The sequence below is a fragment of the Salvelinus sp. IW2-2015 genome, linkage group LG3, assembly GCF_002910315.2.
Source record: "Salvelinus sp. IW2-2015 linkage group LG3, ASM291031v2, whole genome shotgun sequence".
Classification (NCBI taxonomy): domain Eukaryota; kingdom Metazoa; phylum Chordata; class Actinopteri; order Salmoniformes; family Salmonidae; genus Salvelinus; species Salvelinus sp. IW2-2015.
In genome coordinates, this window is record NC_036840.1 from 13,285,961 (window position 1) to 13,310,171 (window position 24,211).

General features: G+C 43.4%; 1 protein-coding gene across 1 annotated transcript; it reads left to right on the forward strand.

Moving 5' to 3' along the window:
* The first annotated feature begins 3,101 nt into the window (after positions 1 to 3,101).
* On the forward strand, positions 3,102 to 23,836 carry LOC111956176 (kinesin-like protein KIF21A). The gene is made up of 31 exons (XM_023976629.2): positions 3,102 to 3,236; positions 3,917 to 4,090; positions 4,582 to 4,697; positions 5,099 to 5,294; positions 5,715 to 5,904; positions 6,046 to 6,109; positions 6,204 to 6,398; positions 7,193 to 7,237; positions 7,774 to 7,834; positions 7,956 to 8,073; positions 8,334 to 8,522; positions 8,650 to 8,679; positions 9,039 to 9,238; positions 9,414 to 9,521; positions 9,635 to 9,703; positions 9,841 to 9,989; positions 11,701 to 11,842; positions 16,434 to 16,628; positions 16,763 to 16,864; positions 17,098 to 17,263; positions 18,356 to 18,419; positions 18,821 to 18,872; positions 19,066 to 19,271; positions 19,559 to 19,768; positions 19,881 to 19,913; positions 20,109 to 20,245; positions 20,556 to 20,730; positions 20,976 to 21,134; positions 21,403 to 21,691; positions 21,973 to 22,172; positions 22,429 to 23,836. The coding sequence occupies exons 1-31, from the start codon at positions 3,102 to 3,104 to the stop codon at positions 22,484 to 22,486; spliced, it is 4,227 nt and encodes a 1,408-aa protein (XP_023832397.2). The 3' UTR covers positions 22,487 to 23,836.
* The last annotated feature ends 375 nt before the right edge of the window (positions 23,837 to 24,211 follow it).

Sequence of the window (24,211 nt, forward strand, 5' to 3'; positions counted from 1 at the left end):
CACCACCTCGTTCCTCTATGCTGAAGCTCTATAGTGGAGCTTGCCAAACTCTCCTTTAACTCCTCTCCTCCTTAATCTCTCTGACCATCTCCTCTGCCGCTCCATTCTTCTCAGCCCCGTTGTCTCCCTGTCAACTCTCATTCAGCGGGTATAGCGGGTCACTGCACAAGAAACACAGCATACACTGCACACTCACACACAAACAATGTAATTTGTAAACGCATGCATGCACAACACACTCACATGACATCTACACAAATCACACCACACACACACAACACACACAGGGAACACACACACACACACAACCACCCCACACAACACTCCCACACACCACACCCACACACAGCAACACTCACATGAAACATCTACACAAATACAAACAAAAAGGCACGGACACAACACACAACACACACACATCACACACACACACAACAGACAACAAAACAACACACCACACGCACACACACCACAAGTCTCACCACACACACACATCACACACCACAACTACTGTCAGACTTCTTTTCAGGTGAACGTGTGAATTGGCGTCGGCATTCTTTGGTAGTCACCATGAAACGCAAGCCCCGCAACCGCCAAATGTGTCGTGGCACTGTGAGTAGTAGCTACAATATATTAGGAGTGGCTTTAGTCCAGGAGAGTCATTTTGAACAGGGCTTGTTTTTTCTTCTATCTGGGCGTTTTGTACTGTTTTTTATCAGAAAGCTGATGCCCCACTCCCCGTTTTATAACTTCCTCTATTATTGAAATAGCAGCATAGCCGCAGCTGACTGTTCTGAATAAGTTGAAGCTCTCTGTCCATTCTCCTCTGCCGGCTCCATTCTTCTCAGCCCCGTTGTCTCCCTGTCAGACTCTCATTCAAGGGGCACAGCGGGTCGCGCACGCACGGACCCATATACACATGCACACTCACACACAACCATTTATATGTACCACATGCATGCACACACACACACATGACATCTACACAAATGCACACAAAAATGCACACGCACACACACACACACACACACACACTACTGTCAGACTATCTTTCAGGTGACGTGTGAATTGGCGTCGCATTCCTTTGGTAGTCACCATGACAACCAAGCCCCCAACCCCAATGTGTGTGCACTGTGCAGTAGTAGCTACATATATTAGGAGTGGCTTTAGTCCAGGAGAGTCATTTTGACAGGGCTTGTTTTTCTTCTATTCTGGCGTTTTGTACTGTTTTTTAATCAGAAAAGCTGATCCCCACTCCCCGTTTATAACTTCCTCTATTCATGAAATAGCAGCATAGGCCCACTGACTGTCTGAATAAGTTTGAAGTAAGATAAATGAGCAAATAAATTAAACAATATCATTGGTTATAGATCCTATCATATCCTCCCCCTTCTTCTCCCTCTCCCCCAGACTGGTTCGGGGAAGACCTACACCATGGGTACAGGGTTTGACGTGAACATCAGTGAGGAGGAGTTGGGCATCATTCCCCGGGCAGTCAAGCACCTCTTCAGGGGCATTGAGGAACGACGGCAGGCCGCCACAGAGCAGGGCAAGCCTGTACCCGAGTTCAAGATCAACGCACAGTTCCTGGAGGTATGTGTGATGGAAAGGACAAAACGCACTATGTGCTTTTTGTGGCTGAGGCGATTTGGTTAAGACATTGGGTTGGGGAGCGGGAGACCTGTATTCAATCCCCACTGGTTACACTTTTGAACCAGAAATACAATCTCTCTCGGTAGTCTCCCATTAGCTCTGCAACATGAGGAAGCTTGGAGATGCAGGATTCTAAATCTCTGAAAAGAAGCCCATTGGCCATGGAAGGCAAGGTGTGGAGCCTTCATTATTGCTTACTTAAACCTATCCGGTTCCCTTCCCTTAGAGCTGCTAACACAAGAGAGGTATTAGGGGAAAGGGTTCTGGCTAGGGGTTGCAGCAGCTGTGTGTAGCAACCTGGAGCAGATGGATGTATACTGTACCTCTGTCTGCTCATGTGATGTGTTCAGCTAATGTAACTCTACAGGCAGATGATTTATCACCATAGAGTAATTACTAGGGAATTACGTGTCTCACTCAAATCTGATATCGCTTGCTGATACATGTCTCTAAAAACTAATAAAGCAGTATACTTTCCATAACCAAAATCACTTAACTGTTGATGTTTTCCATGCACAGTTATTTGGCTTTGGGGTATTGGTTCATTGGCTTGTTCCCCCCCCCCCCCCCCGTATCCCAGCTGTACAATGAGGACAGGTTGTTGATCTGTTTTGAATCAACGCGGGACATGGATGGGAAGAGACAGAAGTCACCATCAAGATCCACGAGGACGCTAACGGAGGATCTACACTGTGGGAGTCACCACGCCACGGTCACCTCCGACCGGCAGAGGCTTTTAGTCTCAATCACCAAGCTAAAGCAGAAAGAACACCAATCTGCTACCCTATGATCATTGGTTAGAACATATATTATTTGCTGTTGACCTAAATCGGTCGTTTATGTGTCTTGGGTCAAGGCTCAGGAGAAGACCCAAGATGCAGACAGTTTCGAAGTAACAAAAAGGTGTATTGCAAAAACAGGGGGGGCAGGGCAAGACAACATCAAGGGCAGGCAGGAGGTCCGTAGTTTCAGAGCAGAGTCCGAAGGTACAGAACGGCAGCAGGCTCAGGGTCAGTAATCCAGGGTGGCTGTGACAAGTACAGAATGACAGCAGGCTCAAGGTCAAGGCAAGGCAGAAGTGGTCAAAAACCGGGAAAGCTAGAAAACAGGAACTAGACCACAGACAGGAGCACGGGAAAAACCGCTGGCAGGCTTGACGAAACAAAACGACTGCGAACAGGACAAAACAGAGAACACAGGTATAAATACACTGGGGATAATGAGGAGATGGGCGACAGCCTGTAGGGGGTGGAACGATCACAAAGACAGGTTAAAAACAGATCCAGGGGTGTGACAGTTTGTTGAAATTGTCAAACAGAATTTCTCTTTTGAATACACTGTACTAACTCCTTAAACTCTCCCATTTCTTTTCCTGTCCCCTCCCTCCCTCCCTCCCTCCCTCCCTCCCTCCCTCCCTCCCTCCCTCCCTCCCCTCCCTCCCTGTACAGATGATGCAGTGTCTGAAGCTGGGTGCTCTGTCCCGTACTACAGCCAGCACCCAGATGAACATCCAGAGCTCGCGCTCCCATGCCATCTTCACCATCCACCTGTGCCAAGTCAGAGTCTGCACTCCAGACGACAGCGTACGTGGCATAGCACCAGTGGCCTGGAGCTCTCCAGAGCCAAGCCTAGGATAGGATAAGCTTTTCACAGTCTATTTCACTGGCTGTACTATTTTCACTTATCTGTTTACCCTGTCATTCTTTTGAAATTACATGACGAAAAGGTTATTAGGCTGCATAATTATTACCGTTTTATTTGGGGGTTGTTGTAACATACAACCACTCGTTTGTTGCCTATTGTGAAAATACACATTAATAACATTTAATTTCCTAGTATTTATGAGATAAACAATAAACACCCCAGCTGATAAACAAGAGGACTGTGAAATGCAGCGTTACCCAAGCCTCCCACACAGCTCCCCAGCCAGTGACACAGCTCACCACACAGCATATCTCCCCACATAAATCCCAATGGACACACACACCAGCTGGGCATGATGTCACTCTCTCTGCTCCGCTGATTACATGGACAACATACAGGCTGTTACAGATACAGATATGTCTATCCACTGGTGTTGTTATTGAGAGTTATAATGGAAGACGAAAACCACCAGTTATATTTCTCTCATAAGCCTAATCAATGCTACAGCCCAAATGTCGATACACATGTCCAAGACATGAACTTACACACACAATCACCATGTTTATTTTCCCCACAGTCTCTTATTTGTTTGATTCACAATGCCCATCTCCTCCTTCAGGAGTCCAATGAGACAGACAACCGTCTGGCCAACGGTTCCTCTGAGATCAACTCTGAGTTCGAGACGCTGACGGCTAAGTTTCACTTTGTGGACCTGGCCGGGTCGGAGAGACTAAAGAGGACAGGAGCTACTGGGGATCGAGCCAAGGAAGGCATCTCCATCAACTGTGGACTGGTGAGACTCTCACTGTAAAATAATGCATGCTATAGTTAGAAAAAAGGGTGAACACACAGTGCCTGGTTTGAGTCAATTTATTACCAGTTGACGGACTTTAAATGGAATTGACCCGAACCATTCCCAATGCTAGAACAGTGCATGTAAAAGTCATAGGTTACTCAGCACTAGGAGGTTTTAGAGAGTCAGGACAGTGGTGATGCCATGTCCTCTTCTTGGATGACTGACCTGAACTGTTTCAATGATACACTTGTTGTGTAGAGCTGAGAAGCTATCGGGAAAGCGCCACCTGGTGGTTGAGAAAGATATTGCAGATGTCCTACCAACACTGTCTGCCACCACCTCTTTGATTGACAACTGAATTTAAAAGTCACATTAAAGGACGGATTTTATGCTTTATTTTTGATAGAATGCAGATGTTTAAGCCTCATTTTTAAGGATCTCATCTCATCTTCATGTCTCTGTGGTCTGTTTTTCCTCTCTCGCTGCAGCTTGCGCTGGGTAACGTGATCAGTGCTCTGGGGGACAGGAGTAAGAGGTCCACCCACGTGCCTTACAGGGACTCGAAACTCACCCGGCTACTGCAGGACTCTCTGGGAGGAAACAGGTCTGTATGTCCTCATAAACCACATAAAAACACTGTATGTAATGGTATTTGAAGATATAGATATATCTCTCCTTGAAGCTTTATTATGTGGATTAATTAATTATCTGTCAAATGAAGGTCTGCTGACTAAAATGTCAATGTTTGAAAAGTAATCGATTAAAACCAGAATTTCTTTACGCTAGTGGGTGAATTAATTACCATGTATTTGAACATTTATCTATTTTAGTATAAATTCAAGTAATTAATTAGATATATTTTCCAAGTAGTTTACAAAGTGATTTACATTGACATTGCCTATATAGTTATTCCGTTTCTAATGTGGTCTTGTTTTTTTTGTGTCTGTCTACGGTCCGTGTCTGTATTCCGTCCATCTTCCATCCGTCTTCTATCTCTATCCCCAGTCAAACGGTGATGATAGCGTGTATCAGCCCATCTGACCGGGACTTCATGGAGACACTGAGCTGTCTGAACTACGCTAACCGAGCCAGGAACATTAAGAACAAGGTGATGGTGAACCAGGACAAAGCCTCCCAGCAGATATCAGCTCTCAGGACTGATATTGCCAGGCTACAGATGGAACTGATGGAGTACAAGACGGTAAGAGAAGGAAAGAGGGATGGAGGGTGCAAGAGAGAGAGAGGGAGATCAGATTGTTTTTGCTATTTTAGATGTCATTATATAGGCCCTGTTTTCCAGGTCTAGTCATATGGTTAACTGTACCATAATATGGATCTATATAATTTTTAAAACGTACTAACGGCTGCACATGTGTCAATTGAGGCTGTATTTCTGGTAGCCTGGAATCCAACTAAACAATAGTGAAACGGAGGGATATTCAGTGTGGATTTGAGTCTATATTTCTCTATGACCTACACTCATCTCTCTGGTCCCTCTGGTCTGAGCAGGGCAACCATCTGGTAGGGGAGGTATAACAATGTATAGTTGTATTGGCCTAACTGATCTACTATAATGATCTACTATAATAACCATAGTCCTCTGGTCTCTCTCTGGTCTCAGGGCAAGCGTATGGTGGGGGAAGACGGCATGGAGAGCATCAACGACATGGTCCATGAGAACAGCATGCTACAGACAGAGAACAGTAACCTGAGGATCAGGGTGAAGGCTATGCAGGAGACCATTGACGCCCAGAGGGCCAGACTCACACAGTACCTCAGTGATCAGGCCAACCAGGTTCTGGCCAAAGTGGGTATGTACTGGGACAGGAATAATGGACCTTATTCACACTGCACCGTGATGATTCAAAATCCAGGCTAGTGGGATAGGAAGTGCTCCTTTAAAGTCTATGGAAAAAGTGCTGAAAATGCCCTCATGTTCGATTATCTTCCAGGTGAGGGGAATGAGGAAATTGGAAATATGATCCAGAACTATATCAAAGAAATCGAGGAGCTCAGGTATGATTGCATGACATGTCTCTTACATGTACAGTATGATGTGTCTGTAGAAAGGAAGACAACAGTATTCTGACCGTTGGTTTTGTGTCTGCAGAGCCAAGCTCCTGGAGAGTGAGTCAGTGAATGAGAACCTCCGTAAAACCCTGTCCCGTGCCAACACACGCTCCTCCCTGTACGCTGGTGGGGGCTCCTTCTCCCTCGCCCCCGAGATAGTGGCTTCCGACATCATCGAGATGGCCAAGAAAGATCTGGAGAAACTCAAGAAGAAAGAGAGGAAGAAAAAGAAGAGGTAGGAGTTGTTTTTTTCCCTTCACACTTTTGATATTGCACTCTTTGATATTGCACTCTTTGATATTGCACTCTTTGATATTGCACTCACTCCACGTTGCTGTTTTGATGTACACTTCACATACAGTACATGTCATGAAACCGATTGCATTAGGTTTGTTACAATTTGTAACTAAGTGTATATGTCCAGACTTGTGGATGAAACAATACGAATAAAACTAAGCAATGGGTAGACTTTGATGGTAGGCCTTGAGTCTGACAGTGATATGCTCGGAGGTGGTTAGAGATGGGCTGGGCATGGTGGGGTGAGGGGAAGAGGTGGTACTGGGGAGGGAAGGGGGGAGGATTAGAGAAGGGTGTGGGGGGATTACAGAGGCGAGGGGAATTGGTTTCCGTTGTTGTCCCAGGGTGTTTTGGGTAATTAGTTCTGGCACCCAGCCTTTCCACTTCAGCAGATACCTATTACCTCTCTAATGTCTATCTACTGTAATACCCCATACATGATGATGGGTTTATATAACAGGCCCAGTCATGTTCAGATGTACCTGTACTCTACAACTGGTCTCTCTCTTTCTCTGTGGTTTAATACACATTTGATAAACATTTGATCAACAACATAGCACATAAACGACTTGGTACACATCAACAAGCCAATAGAAGACAACTAGTGCCAAATCCTCGAAGGTTAACCTGTTCTTCCTTGCTACACTCTTTTCTGCTCTCTGGTTCACTCCCTTCCCCTGCCAACCTCACTCTCTCCAACTGTCTCCCCCATTCTCCTCCCCTACTCTGAAGACTGCAGCGGCTCGAGGAGAGTCACCATGAGGTTAAGCTTCCCAGGTTTGCTATACCCCTCTCTCCCCCATCTCTCTAACCCCCTCTCCTCCCACTCTCCCCCATTTATCTAACTCCCCTCTTCCCACCTCTCTAACACAGCTTTTACACCTGCAGGTAGTTGCCACACCTGGAGGAAAACCCACTTGTAATCTCTCGTTCTTCTCCTTACCCCTCTCCCCCTTTCTGTATTGTTGAGACCCTTAAACTAAATAAATTAACTAAAGGATTCAGCTCTTTTTGCCATGATGCAACCGCATAATGTCAATCAATCATTCATTAACGTCTACTTCAAGGATGATTCTAACAACCAAGTGATTTGGGTTCTGATTGAATCGTGATTCTAACCTTAAATGCATTTTTACAGTGTGCAGAAAAATCAAGATAGTGAGTTCATGTGCTGTATGGTAATGCTGTATGGTAATGCTGTATGGTAATGCTGTATGGTAATGCTGTATGGTAGTGCTCCCTGATAATCTAGTGACCTGATGTCTTGCGTTTGCGGTCAATGGCTACCTAAACCTCTGGTTCTGTTCTCACAGTGTGGTCAAGGAGGGGGTACCAGACAACGAACAGGAACGAGGCAACGACGAGGCTGAGGTGGTACGTCTTAGAATGTCCTTTATTAGCATATTTATGTGTGTGTGTGTGTGTGTGTGTGTGTGTGTGTGCCGTGTGTGTGTGTGTGTGTTTGTACTCACGTCGTGTAAATGTGTGTGAACAGGATGACCACGTCAGTGACCACGAGGAAGGAGAGGAGCTGGAGGGAGAAGAGGAGGAGTATGAGATGGAGGGAGAGGAGAGCTCGGACGAGTCAGACTCTGAAGAACTGGATGAGAAAGGTAAAACTCTCTCACACACACACACCTACACACACACATCCAAAGGTGCTTTTACACTGTCATACAGAATGCCCTCGCAACTTTGGTCCTGGAGGGCTGTGGGGAGTGTATGAAGAGTTTTTTCAAACCCAGGTCTAGCACTCCTTATTCATTCACCATGATTAGATTATTCTGTTATTTTAATAAAAGTAGTGAAGAATAGTTAATATGTCAATGACGCCTGTCTCATATAGCTAGTTCTGTGTGTGTTCTCTGAACAGAAAACTTCCAGGCGGATCTGGCCAACATCACGTGTGAGATCGCCATCAAGCAGAAGCTGATAGACGAGCTGGAGAACAGCCAGCGCCGCCTGCACACGCTCAAACAGCAGTATGAACAGAAACTCATGATGCTGCAGAGCAAGATCAGAGACACACAGCTGGAGAGGGACAAGGTGCTGCACAACATGGGTACGTATATGAGAGAACGAGACGTGCACAGGATATGATGTCATGTATCATGGTCACAACATCGGTACAGCAGAGACACACAGGAATATGGTGACAGATTAATGAAGGGTTGCATTTATTTGTTTAGGTGGTATGTGCTATGTCGCTAGATCTCAGAGTGAGTATATTATGGAGTTATATAACTAACTCTATCTAACTAATCCTATCCACCACCAATGACACCATACCTGTACATAACAATTGAATGTATTTTGTGTAAGTCTCTCTATCATTATTTGTTATTTTAGACACCATAAAGTACATGCGCTTGTGTTTAAACCCCTTATTTCTAGAGGGCTGTCATATTCTGTAAATCACTTTGTGACTGGGACAACGGTTGCTTTAAAAAGACTAACATCTGAATGACTCATTTGATTGATATTAAATCGTGGCTGTGCTGAGCTGTGTCGGTTGAACTGAACTGTGTTGTGTTGTTTCCACCGTGCCTGTGCTTAGCCGAGTTAGTTGTGTCTGCAGGCTCGGTGGAGACGTGCACGGAGGAGAAGGCTAAGAAGGTTAAGTTAGAATATGAGAAGAAGTTGAGCTCCATGAACAAGGAGATGCAGAAGCTACAGTCAGCCCAGAAGGAACACGCACGCCTCCTCAAGAACCAATCACAGTACGAGAAACAGCTCAAGAAACTCAACCAGGATGTGGCTGAGATGAAGAAAACAAAGGTACAGAAACAATTCTGGATGGAAGGATGGGTGGGGCGATGGTAAAGTGGGTGAGTGAGTGGGTGGTTTGTTGGAGGGAAATGTGGCTCGATTGGGGGTAGGTGATTGGTTGGGGGATGGATGGATTTGTTGACAGATTGATTGAGTGACATGTAAATGGTGGGTGTTGTGCTAGGTGGGTCTGATGCGCCAGATGAAGGAGGTGCAGGAGAAAAACAGAGCGTCAGAGTGCCGACGCAACCGAGAGATCGCTACTCTGAAGAAGGACCAGCGCAAACATGAGGTAATGTTACAGACAGGAAATAATGTGTGTTGTGAAGTTGTGTGTAAGCCTGTGACAAAGTTCAATTAAATGAAATAGTATTGATATTGATATTATGTGCCTGTCACTTACAGCTCCAACTGAGACAGCTGGAGGCTCAGAAGAGGCAGCAGGACCTGATACTACGCAGGAAAAATGAGGAGGTAAGATTAACTGGGTCATGTTCAGTATGGCAAACTGTAGCAACACGTTTTGCAATGAAAAACAAAACATCTTTGTCCTTTTTGGACTCGTTCAAATTATGCATACTGAACGTGGCCCTGCTTTCCCCCTTCGCTAGGTGACAGCTCTGAGGAGACAGGTGAGGCCCACCTCAGGGAAGGTGATCAGAAAGGTGAGCCTACCGGAGCCCCTCCAGGATCCTTCACACCGCGGCATCCCAGGCAGACCTCACTCCGCTGGGGCAGCAGCCCCCAATGGCACCCCAAGGTACTGATGGGGTGATGTTTGTGTGCGTGTGTGCGCGTGCATTTGCCATGTGCATAGGCATGATGTGTTCGTTAACCAAATCGCTATCTGCGATGATCCTCTTTGCACTAACTCTTTTGACTCAAATACGCTGCTCCTATTGTTTATTATCTATCCTGTTGCCTAGTCACTTTACCCCTACTTATATTTACAGTACATATCTACCTCAATTACCTCGTGCCCCTGCACATTGACTATGTACTGGTACCCCATGTACAGGGATGGCCTAAAATCACAAAATACAGGTACAAAATACAGATACAAAATACCATAAAAGATCTATGTGTCAAAATAAACTACAACATACATATTTGTAATGTATTTCATAAAAATACATGTATTTTAAAATACAAGTAGCCGGCCTGAACAGCAACAACATTCTCAGTAACGGTTACAAAAACGTTTTGCTTGCTATGACTGTGATATATTGTTGTTGAGCAAGTCATTCTGGATAAGCATGTCTGCTAAATTACCAAAATGTATATATATATATATATATATATGAAAATGCACATACCAAATTGAATTGTTTCAGGGCAGGGCTCATTAGAATAATACTCAGCATGCTTTGCAAGTGTTATATATACATCATTTAGCAGACTTTCTAATCCAGAGCAAGGGCACGTAAACAGATTTGTCACCTAGTCGGCTCAGGGATTCAAACCAGCAACCTGTTGTTTACTGGTCCAACACTCCTAACCGCTAGGCTACCTGCCATTCATTTAGCAAATGATTTTATCACACCATAGTGCTATCAGACTGATACCAATGCAGGGTGACAGGGGGGACACAAAATGTGTACCACTATAAAATATTTAGAAAAGTATTTAGTATTTTGAAAATACAAATGACAGTATTTTGAAAATACAAAATACATTGGAGTGTAGTTCAGCCCAGTGTTATTCAAATGTCAAAATACTCAGAAGTAATTAAACCAATCTATTTCAATTCTATGTAACATAAACTCTGCCTGTGTAACGATCGTCTTGAGGAGAGAGATTGGACCAAGACGCAACGGGTAATGAAGACATGATGAATTTATTAAACAAGACGAAAACGAACTACACTTGATAATTAACAAAATACGTAGACAGACCTGAACTGGAAAAACTTACATAAACACGCAGAACAGGAATAGACTACACAAACTGAAACAGTCCCGTGTGGCGCGACAAACACAGACACGGAAGACAATCACCCACAAACAAACAGTGAGAACATCCTACCTTAATATGGTTCTCAATCAGAGGAAATGAATTACACCTGCCTCTAATTGAGAACAATATCAGGTAACCCATTAACCAACATAGATACACATAACATAGAATGCCCACCCCAACTCACGCCCTGACCGACTAAACACATACAAAAACAACAGAAAACAGGTCAGGAACGTGACAGCCTGTGTATATAGCCAAGTTATCATTACTCATTGTGTATGTATTCCTTGTGGTATAATTTTTTCGATATTTTCTCTCTGTATTGTTGAGAAGGGCCCGTAAGTATATATTTCACTGTTTGTCTACACCTGTTGTTTACAAAGCATGTGGCAAATAACATTTTATTATATTTTTTACTTGATTTGATTTGTGTACATGAAAGGACTCCTACTCTAGCTGAAACAGGACAACAATAAGTGAACAACTGATCTCTGTTGAATTCCACTTATCAGGAAGTACCCGTTGAGGACGAGTGTCTACACCACCAGGACAGCCCGGGCTAAATGGCAGTCTCTGGAGAGACGCATCACTGACATCATCATGCAGAGGCTGACCATCTCAAACATGGAGGCTGATATGAACCGCTTCCTCAAGGTAAAATAGATCCACTATAGTTTTACTGTATTGCTACTGTATTACTACCAGGTCTACTGTATTCCTATCAGACTGATGTCAACATGGTTTTCTGTCAGTGGAAAAAGGCAAAAACCGACAGGGGAGTATAAAGAGACGTATCATTTTTGCCGTTTTGGCTACACTCTAGAATTAAGGGTGACTAAAGGAACCCTGGAGTTCCTCAATGAACCATCGCAGTCAATGGGTTCATATTTGTACCATTGGTTAGCTGAGGGGTTCTTGAAGGAACCTTTAAAGTTTAAATTTAGCAAAGGTTACTGGGAGAACCTTTTTGTCGGCACATGCAGAGCACTTTGAATTTATTTCGCCATTGGATTTGTTGTGCTGCCAGATTCAGAAGAATATAAAAATGTTGTTTTCACCGATGGCGTTATGGGATAGCTAGCAACTTGTAAACAATTACCCATTCCTATACGGGTACTATTTTAATACCAATGTTGAATAATACATGATTGGCTGTCAAGCCAATTATATTATATGACTGTAGCTCCTGTTTTAATTCCGAAAAGTTTATTGTGATGGTAATGACATGTGTTTATGATAATTAATTATTAGGTTTTGGCTTAGGTTGCAAGCTAGCTACAGTATCTTCAACCTAGCCAACACTTAAAAATGCTTGGTTGTTTGGATGACCCAACTGCTGGGTAGCAGGAATTGGGTCACTAAGTTGGGTTGTTTTCTTTAAAAAGGGCCAGGTTGGGTTATTGATGCTGGGTTATTAAGATATGACCCAGCGGGTCAGATGAGAAGACTGCGGAGCGTGGTTTAGTAAGGGTGTTGTTCTATTTTGCCACCCGTGGGCAGAAACGTAATTCCCATTAATCTTTTCTGTTGTATTGTCATCACATGTTAAGGTTGAACACTGATAGACTCTTGTAGCTTTAATGAGGCTTGCAGACTTGTATGAGTTCCTCAAGAGCCTTTAGACGGGTTGGTTGTTTAGCAACTAATGTGGCAAAAAAAGACGGGGTTGGCTTAGATTGTAGACAACATGCAAACTATATTTAGTCTCCAATGTTTTATTGAAAACAAATACATTTGCACAATAAATACATAGTTACAGTTGTTGGTTAGCTAGCGAATTCTTTTCATATTAGCATAGATGTGACATCAGTCAAAACACTTCAAAACAAGACATGGTATCAAGAACAAGATAAACTAGCTGAAACGAGCCAACTACGATTTCGCATATGGCAGCTTCTTGTCATTGTTGCTGGCTATCTTGCCATCCAAGATCACACCAACACACCACCTTCTGTTCTTTTTGCCACCCGTGGGCAGAAACGTAATTCCAATTATCTTTTCTGTTGTATTGTCATCACATGTTAAGGTTGAACACTGATAGATTTGTAGCTTTAATGAGGCTTGCAGACTTGTATGAGTTCCTCAAGAGCCTTTAGACGGGTTGGTTGTTTAGCAACTAATGTGGAAAAAAAGACGGGGTTGGCTTAGATTGTAGACAACATGCAAACTATATTTAGTCTCCAATGTTTTTATGAAAACAAATACATTTGCACAATAAATACATAGTTACAGTTGTTGGTTAGCTAGCGAATTCTTTTCATATTAGCATAGATGTGACATCAAGTCAAAACACTTCAAAACAAGACATGGTATCAAGAACAAGATAAAACTAGCCTGAAACGAGCCAACTACGATTTCGCATATGGCAGCTTCTTGTCATTGTTGCTGGCTATCTTGCCATCCAGAATCACAACAACACACCACCTTCTGCCCCATCGAAGCGCATGTATCGTTTTCGTGATATTGTAGCATATTGTATGCAAAGCCCAATGTTGGAAAGTTACTACTTTATTACTATATGAAGATGGCATTGCGTTCAGATGACTGTCATGGCTCTACAGTGCCTTCAGAAAGTATTCACACCCCTGGACTTTTCCCACATGTTTAAAATGGATTAAATTGAGATTTTGTATCACTAATCTATACACAATACCCCAAAATGTCAAAGTGGAATTACGTTTTTAGAAATGTTTGCAAATTCATTAAAAATGAAAAGCTGAAATGTCTTGAGTCAATAAGTATTCAAATGTGCGTAGCAAGTCACATAATAAGTTGCATGGACTCACTCTGTGTGCAGTAATAGTGTTTAACATGACAACCCCATTTCTGTACCCCACACATACAATTATCTGTAAGGTCCCTCAGTCGAGCAGTGAATTTCAACCACAGATTCAACCACAAAGACCAGGGAGGTTTTTCCAATGGTTCGCAAAGAAGGGCACCTATTGATAGATGGGTAAAAAAAAAGAAGACATCGAACATCCCTTTGAGCATGGTGCAGTTATTAATTACACTTTGGATGGTGTATCAATACACCCAGTCACTACAAAGATACAGGCGCCATTCCTAACTCAGTTGCTGGAGAGGAGGGAAACTCCTCAGAGATTTCACCATGGAGCCAATAGATATTTTAAAACAGTTACAGAGTTTAATGGCTGTGAGAGGAAATACTGTAACTGAGGATGGATCAACAACATTGTAGTTACTCCACAATACTAACATAAATTACAGAGTGAAAAAAGGAAGCCTGTACCGAATAAAAGTATTCCAAAACATGCATCCTGTTTGCAATAAGTCACTAAAGTAATACTGAAAAAATGTGGCAAAGAAATGACCTTTTTGTCCTGAATACAAAGCGTTATGTTTGGGGCAAATCCAACACAGTACATTACAGATTACTACTTTTCACATTTTCAAGCATGGTGGTGGCTGAATCATTTTATGGGTATGTGTAACGGCGTTCCTCCTCCTCTTCATCCGAAGAGGAAGAGCAGGGATTGAACCAAGGCGCAGCGTTGTGATAATACATGATTTATTTAAACAAGGAACGAAAACACGAAGAACACTTGATAACTAACAAAATAACAAAACGGAGTAGACAGACCTGGACATGCGAACTTACATACAACGAAGAACTCACRAACAGGAAAATGACTACACAAAACGACGAACGAACKAAACAGTCCCRTATGGTGCAAACAAACACAGACACAGGAGACAACCACCCACCACAAACAATGTGACAACACCTACCTTAATATGATTCTCAATCAGAGGAGATGAAAACCACCTGCCTCTAATTGAGAACCATATTAGGTACCCATTAACCAACATAGAAACAGAAAACATAGACTGCCCACCCAAACTCACGTCCTGACCAGCTAACACATAAAAACTAACAGAAAACAGGTCAGGAACGTGACAGTATGCTTGTCATTGGCGAGGACTAGGGAGTTTTTTGGGATAAAAGAAATGGAATAGAGCTAAGCACAGGCAAAATCCTAGTGGAAAACTTGGTTCAGTCTGCTTTCCAACAGACACTGGGAGACAAATTCACCTTTCTGCAGGACAATTAGCTAAAACTCAAGGCCAAATATACACTGGAGTTGCTTACCAAGAAAACATTGAATGTTCCTGAGCGGCCTAGTTACAGTTTTGACTTAAATCGGCTTGATAGTCTATGGCTAGACTTGAAAATGGCTGTCTACTGTAGCAATGATCAACAACCAAGTTTTTTTAACTAGGCAAGTCAGTTAAGAACAAATTCTTATTTTCAATGACAGCCTAAGAACAGTGGGTTAACTGCCTTGTTCAGAGGCAGAACAACAGATTTGTACCTTTTCAGCTCAGGGATTTGAACTTGCAACCTTTTGGTTATTAGTCCAACACTCTAACCATTAGGCTACGCTGCCGCCCCGTTGATAGAGCTTGAATCATTAAAAAAAATAATAGGCAAATATTGTACAATCCAGGTGTGCAAAGCTCTTAGAGACTTACTCAGAAAGACTCACAGCTGTAATCACTGCCAAAAGTGATTCTAACATGTATTGATTTAGGGGGTTGAATACTTATCTAATCAAGATATACAGTATTAGTGTTTTATTTTCCATTAATTAAAAACATTTTGTTTTTTGTCTAGATTGCTGACAAAAAAAAAGACAATTAAATCAATTTTAATCCCACTTTGTAACATAACAAAATTCAAATAAAGTCATGGCGTGTGAATACTTTCTGAGGGCACTGTATATGTACTCAGCAAAGTTAATATTATATTCAGAGGGATCACACCAGATCCAAGGCGAAATTCAACGTTTGTGCAGGTCTCCAGGACGTCAGGAGACTGTATCAAAACTAGCCACTAAAAGAAAAAAAGGGGGGGGATAAACACTGGGATTGAACACACGGTCTACGGAGCCAGAGGCTTAGACTACTCCACCATCTCCAGCAAGTCCAGTCAGAATTAATGCCTAAAGTTTTAACCCTATCCTGTGGCAATTATGTGAAAAACATATTGTTCATGTCACAGGGGTTCCTCAAATGACCTTTTCAGAGGTGTTCCTCGAGGAACCTTTGTGACCTGGAAAGGTTCCCCCTGTGTGGCAATTTTTAGAACCCCAAAAGGTTCCTCTAGACTCCTTTACTTCTAATATCGTAATGCAATAGCTAGAAAGGAACGCAATTCGGAAACACTTTTATTGTAACTTTTTCTTTCCTCCTCTCTCTCCCTTCCTCCTGCCTCTTACAGCAACGTGAGGACCTAACCAAGCGAAGGGAGAAGGTGTCTCGTAAGAGGGAGAAGATCGCCACAGAGGGGACCGACACGGACCGAAGCATCCAATCTTTGAACGAAGAAATGGATGCCCTGGCGGCCAACATCGACTACGTCAACGACAGCATCGCTGACTGCCAGGCTAACATCATGCAGATGGAGGAAGCGAAGGTTAGCTGACGCTAAACACACACATTTTCCTCAGGAAGTTGACCCTTTCTAGTTATTAGTACAGCTGACGCCAGCACACACATTTTCTTCAGAGTTGTTATTATGACTGACTGTGTGATGTTGTTGGGATGCAGGAGGAGGGAGACACAGTGGACATTACCGCGGTGATCAGCTCCTGTAACCTATCAGAAGCCCGCTTCCTGCTTGATCACTTCCTGCACATGGCCATCAACAAGGTAACCACGGTACACCTGTCCCTACTGAGTTCTCTCTACCTTTCGATTAAGCGCCATTCAGGTTATTGTAAATTTACGAACTTTATACTTATACTACCAAATTAGAGTTAAACATGCGTATCTGCTGTTCTGTGGGCTAAATGTCACACCACTCTGTTGATGTCAGTGTGAGATTTATGTGTGTGTTTGTCGTCTATGTAATGTATGATTTTACTGGTACGTGCATCTCCCAGGGTCTGCAGGCGGCCCAGAAGGATTCCCAGGTGAAGATGATGGAGGGCAGGCTGAAGCAGACAGAGATCAACAGCGCCACTCAGAACCAGCTGCTGTTCCACATGCTGAAGGAGAAAGCTGAACTCAACCCTGAGCTGGACGCTCTGCTGGGCAACGCACTGCAAGGTATAGATGGCTCGGTGGTATAAACACGCTGCTTTTCTGTTCTTCATCTTTTGGTTACACTTTATTTTATAGTCCACTGTTTTATCTGACATTCACAATGGTAGTGATTGACCTAACAATAACAATTTATAGAAACATATTTCCCATATTGTTTTTCTTTTGGATTCAGTAAAACATGTACCATTAAATATTCTCTTAGTAAATAGCCTACCAGTAAAATACCCACTGAAACAGGACTGTAAAATAAAGTGTCTCCATTCTTTTAACTTTTGTTTGACTTTGATTTCTTTGTTTTGTTTTCCTGTTTGTTCACCCTGAATTCAAACAGAGATAGGTTACCTACTGGTGGGTAAGTAACAGACACCAGACTGACTGGTCCCAGAGACCGTGGGTCTCCCTTAAAGCCCCTCCTCCCTCTAAAACTCCCCTTTAAGACTAACGTGAGAACGTAACTTTGCCTTGAGGTGCATGAGGTGGTATGTTGCCCCCTGTCGTCTGACCCCCACTTCCCTGTCTGACCCTCCCCTGTCCTCTTTGTGGATGTATAGTTTTCAGCAGACTCATTCAGGATGACCTGAATATTAAGAATCAGCACTAGCTTAAACCCTGACCCACACGCAAACCTGAAGTTCAGGCCTTAAGTAGAGTACTACTCCAACTCCAACCTTTACTAAGTTACCCTCCTTAAAATGGAAACGTCAGATGCATCATACTAATATATAGTATACTATCCTATCCTTTTGACCTTGTCTGAACTCTGATGTATTTAAACTGACCTCTGAACTTTGAACCCTGTACCTTAGAGCTCTTTTGAATTCAAACAATTGTTTTGCTGCTGCTGCAGCATTAGTTTGAAACCACTGTATGCATTTGCTTTCTTTGTGATATCCAGACTGTAAATTGACTTTGAAAATGGTCTACCTCTTACAGTTTAAAATAGTAAAGTAACAGAAGTTTAGTGCTTGTAATGGAATATTTGAAAACATGCCGTGAAGCCATAACTACCCCATGTCAGAACATGCAGTAACTGAGGCACGTTGTGTATCTGAGGGCCCAGTGTAACAAGGTGTACTGTATGGTTCTGTCCTCTAGCAGAGAATGGAGATGACAGCAGTAGTGATGAGTCCTCTACCCCCAGCCCAGCCACAGAGGGAAGGTAAAAACCATTTGACTCAGACAAGACAATGAGGATATTGAATATTGAATTTCATCACTTAAAGCTGGAATCCTTATTGTTGAGACTGCCACATCCGTTTGCAATATTACAAAAACAAAGAAGTTACTGCAAATGAACACTGTTTTTTCCCCCTTGAACATCGTTGTACGTGAGATAGAACAGCAGAATATGTATGCAATTTTTTTACCGCGTTGGCCGCCCTTCATCACCTCTAGTTTGTCACTAAACAATAAAAATGGCCGTGGGTTATTCAGTGGCGCTGTTTCTCCTAATGCGGATTCCACCTTTAATTTCTGATTATACTTTATTTGGGTAGTCCATCAACAAACTATCAATAGACTATGTGTAACATGTAAATTGCCCCTCTATCTTTGCATCAGTTTATTGGCCTCTGACCTCCTGAAACTGTGTGGAGAGGCCAAACCTAGGAAGGTACAGTCATCTACAGTACTTCACACGCAAAGCAATTTTCTAAATGCCATTTGTATTACATTTTCATAATGTCTAAAGTAAAGAAGTTACTGATAAGCACTTTGAGATAAATTTGTAATTTGTTATTTGTAAAACACTCTTTATGAATGGATATGTTATTGATTGATTGATTTGATCAATCCCTCTATCATAGGCACGCAGAAGGACAACCACCCAGATGGAGCTGCTGTATGCTGGTAGTGGTGAATTTGACTCCCCTACGGGGGACTTCTCTGCCTCCCTGCTACCCCTGGTAGAGGCCCAGGAAGGGACAGGGGACACGGGGACAGTAGCAGGACATCTCGGGGACAGGGAACTCACTGTGTCCCCCTCAGCACTGTCCACCAGGATAGCTGGACTGTAAGTCCTTATTTTGGTCAAATGTCTTTGTGTTTAGTTTTTAGAACTATAGTACAGGAAATACAGTGAGATACTTGCGGAGTAAATCCTTACCTACTGTATGTGCATTTGATGGGTCAGGCTTCACGTTTTAGCGGTGTTATTGTTGAAAAGAACGAGTGCATCAGCACGAGAAGGATAGAACGTTTAACTTGACCCAGACTGCATTGTAACCGTCAATGATGCATATGACTTCAGCTGATCATCCAGTGGGTATCAATTCAACTGTCCGTCTCTGTGTTGTGTAGTTCTGGAGTGTGGTCTTCTATGGGAGCTGAGAGGAGATCACTGGAACGCTCGCCTCTAACACCCAGGAGGATGCTAGAGAAGGGAGGACAACCCCCCTTAGACATCAAGGAACACACACCTATGGACCCCAAGGGTCACCCAGCACGAGAGACAAAGTCACACATACCCACAGCCACAGAGAAGACCAAAATCACAGACACCAAACCAACGTAAGAGCCGTTGCATGAAGCCGTCAACACACCACCACACCACCATGCCACAAATGTCATGTTTCGTACGACATCCCGATGGTCATAGTAGTACCTACGTCTTGTGTTTCAGGTTGGAAGAGTCACTTATATATCAAGGACAAAGGTATGTAACACTACTGTATGTCTATCTATATACTATACTACTGCATATGTCTAATTTCCTAACGCAGAGGTTCCCAAACTTTTTCACTCTGGGCCCCCGTTCCAGAATTGAGGAACATCCTTCTAGCCCGTGCCCCCCCTGCCCCCCACAGTCTGGGAACCACTGTCCTAACAATGTATTTTGTCCTTGTTACAGAGGGGTGATCAACCCCGTGTCATCCCCTAAGAGCAGCCATGCTGCCAGACTACAGTGTGTCTATGTGGCTGAGGGACACACCAAACCTGTCATGTGTGTCGACTGCACTGATGACCTGCTCTTCACTGGCTCTAAAGGTACAGCTCTCTAGTTCTATAATGTTCGGAGACAAAATCAACCCTTGACCTCTAAACCATGACCCCTAGTGACTTCTTTGGTTTTGTTTGGATTTTTTCGTGTTTGTTTGTGTGTGTGTGTGTATGACCCCTAGAGACTTCTCACACCTGAAAGGCTCAGATGAGTGTAAGTCATATTATTTGGTATTAGCTTCATCTAGCTTTCTGGTATGGTTGATGGCGTTTCTGTCATATTGAACACTCATCGTAACCCCTAACCATCGACCTCTAACCCCTGCGTCTGCGTGTGTTTGTGTACGTGTGTTGTCAGATCGTACGTGTAAGGTTTGGAACCTGGTGACTGGTCAAGAGATCATGTCTCTGGGAGATCATCCCAGCAGTGTGGTGTCTGTTAGATACTGTTCCAGCCTGGTCTTCACTGTCTCCACCGCTTACATCAAGGTCTGGGACATCCGAGACTCCGCCAAGTGCATACGCACACTCACGTGAGTAAATATATATACAAACACCAAGAGTATTTATATACACCTCTAGTAATAAACCGAAGACCTTTGTTATGTCAACAGTTGGAGTTGAGCGTGCCAGTTCCTTTTTCAACACATTCTAGGAGATTCTAACACATTCCAACACAGCCCAGGGAACTTCAGATTCTTATTGGCTACATGAAAAAAGTACTTTTACACAATGTCATTCCCATTGACATGGTATTAAATGTGTGTGTGTGTCGCAGGTCTTCGGGCCAGGTGAGTACAGGGGACAGCTGTGTGTCTCTCAGGTCCCTGTCCATCCCTCCAGGAGAGAACCAGATCAACCAGATTTCTCTGAACCCTACGGGATCCTACCTCTACTCCGCCTCTGGCAACTTAGTCCGCATGTGGGACCTCAGGAAGTAAGAATGAAGGCCAAAAAAATTCATTTTTCCCCACCAAGAGTAGTTGAATATCTTGTTTAGTTTAAGTAAGGACTGCAGGTGGCACAAAATTAAGATAAAAGGAGAGGAATTGCATTCGCCAAAACAGGCACAGGTGCTGAATGTAGAGTGTAGAAAAGATAGCTAGTGAATGCTCATCATTACTTCCAAGTATGATCTTTAGTTGTACCAAAGAATCCTAGATCGGAACTCTCCCTGACCCTTGAATCCTGACCTTATGCTCTAGGTTTGTGTCTACTGGGAAGCTGACTGGTCACCTGGGTCCAGTCTTGTGTCTGACCGTCGATCAGATGGGCAACGGACAAGACGTGGTCCTAACGGGGTCCAAGGACCACACCCTTAAGATGTTTGAGGTGACGGAGGGTGTCCAGGGCAGCATTGTGTCCTGTCACAACTTTGAGCCACCACACCAGGAGTGTATAGTCTCTCTGGCTGTTCAGGGGAACAGCCTCTACAGCAGCTCCAGAGACTACTGCATCAAGAAGTGGGACCTGTCCCGGAAACGATTAGTACAGGTGAGACATACTGGACACTAGCTGTATATACAGTACTGCTAGTACCTGAAAGAGAGACAAGGCTCTCAAAAACATACAATGAGCTGAAAGCTGTGATTTTCACTTTGCATGTTGCTTTGTAAGCATCAAATCTTGTTCTGTTGAATTGTTTTTGCTAGCTGCAACATTATCATCATTATAAGGCCAGTAGTGGTAGTAAACAAAATGTATTGTCCCAAGGAGTTATTTTTCAACAGTTTGTAGCCCTGTTTTGACCTAGTGCTTACTTGCTTCCTCCACAGCAGGCGGCGAGCGCCCACTCTGACTGGGTAAGTGCACTGGGTGTTGTGCCAGGGTGCCCGGTAGTGCTGAGTGCAGACAGGGGAGGTCTGCTGAAGCTGTGGCACGCTGATACCCTGGCACCGCTAGGAGACCTGAGGGGACACGACAGCCCTGTTAACGGAATGGCTACCAACAGCAGCCAACTATTCACTGCCTCAGAGTGAGTTTAATGCCTAACCCTAACATGACCCTCGAATGCCATAGGAGTCTACAGCTATATCTCACGGCAAACCTGACCATAACCCCTACCTTCGGAGAATATATCTCCTAACTTTGAACATGATCCTGTTTATACCCTGACCCTAACCCTCTGAGTAAATCAACCCACTGTTACTATAATAACAAAGTCATAGTTTAACCTAAACCTCTGATACACATGTTGATCCTGCGGTGTCATGTTCTTTCTTGTGTGACAGTGACCGGACAGTGAAGATCTGGCAAGCAAATGGTTCTTTGGAGGAAGGGATCCATTGACACTGAGAAGGAGACCTCTGGACTGTGACTGGACGCAACTCTGGGGACCTACTAGATTACTCTGGATCTAATACAGCCTATGGATCTATTGCTGCCTGCTGGATCTACTACTCGATCTAGTTGCTGCTGCTCTGCACAATGATCCATGGATGAAGGACGTCCGAAGATGGTCACAGGGCAGATGACCAGCCCTGACATACATATGACCCCTTGAGTTCACCAACATAGGACGTTCACTCAACAAGGTTGGAGGAGAGTAACACAACAGTCACGGTATTCACCTGAAGAAAAGTGAAACTCCAGTGTGATGCCCCTGGTTCTGCTTCATGCTGTATCCTCTCTATACATATCGTAGAGGAATCATCCACTACAGTGCGTGGAATCATCTCTCTGTGTTAGGAGGGGGGGGGGTCTTCTAAATAAAGGCCCTATGGAGGTTGGTCTTACTTCAGCTGTTACTGCCAAACCCTTTGGGAGACTCATATAGCCTTAGTGGGGAATAGGGATGTCTCAGTAGGAATAGCACAGTGACCTAGCTACAGAAACAAAGCTCAATGAGGGTGTGTCGTCATCACACCACAAATGCGATTGTGGATTTTCATCTCAACCAAATTCAAGTGTTGCTTTTAATGTTGTTACCTGCAGATTGTCGGTGACCTAAGTACAAACCTTCTCTGTGTTGTGGTAAGTGGTCTTACTCTTTTTGTATCATGCAAGTACATTCAAACCTCAAACTACCAAAAGTGGTTTGATCTTTAATTTTCTGTCAAAATGTTTGTATTTATGTGTGTTTTCATGGCGACTTTGAAACCTCCAAAGTTCTGAGCTTCCATTTCATGTTGTATCCAATGGCCTGCGTCAATCATTTCAGAGCCCAGGTAAAGTGAGGTTACCTGTGCACAGGCGTATGCCCTATCTTAAATCAACTCAGTTTACACAGATTTGCAGATGTTATCACAGGTGCAGCGAAATGTTTGTGTTTCTAGCTCCAACAGTGCAGTAATACTTAGTAATAAAACATTTCTGAGTGAGTTTTCCTGTGCCCACGTATTCCATTCCCCCAATCTGATTTAGGAACGGGCTGGACAGAATAGAACAAAACAGAGGTGTGTGTTATTATCAGTGCCTGTCAATTTTATACTGTAGATACAGTAGTACAGTATCACAACCTAATCTGTGTGGACTAGCCCAGGATCCCTAGATTGGGATGACATAGGTTATATGACCACATCTTTATGTAAATAAGAATCTGTTTTTCTTCCTCCTGGACAACTTGCGCGCAAATTCCGACTTTTTAGTGATTCTTATTTCAGATGCAGTGTGGAAATAAATGTCCTCTGTCAAAAATAACATGCACTGGTATATCTTTCAACGTGGAGATGTGTGTTGCCATAATGCCACCAATTGGTGGCAGTATAATACAGTATCACATTAGGAAACATGACACGGTTTCAAAACAGAGAAAGCTTTGGAGCGGGAGATTTGTTTTACTGCTGTTCTTCGGTAGATATTCAGTCCGTGGCAGTTTTAATTTGTTGCAGGAAAACGATTCTATCCAATGTCCACGAACCAATCTCCTTGACAGGTGTCCTTACTTTTGTAGTAAATTCCTGATAGCACAGGTGGATTTGCATATGTTCATAAACGCATGCAAATCAACCTGCTTTCTAAACGTAGATCTTTGGTTGGGTCTGTTTTCTCATTTGTTTGCAGCGAAGATAAAAA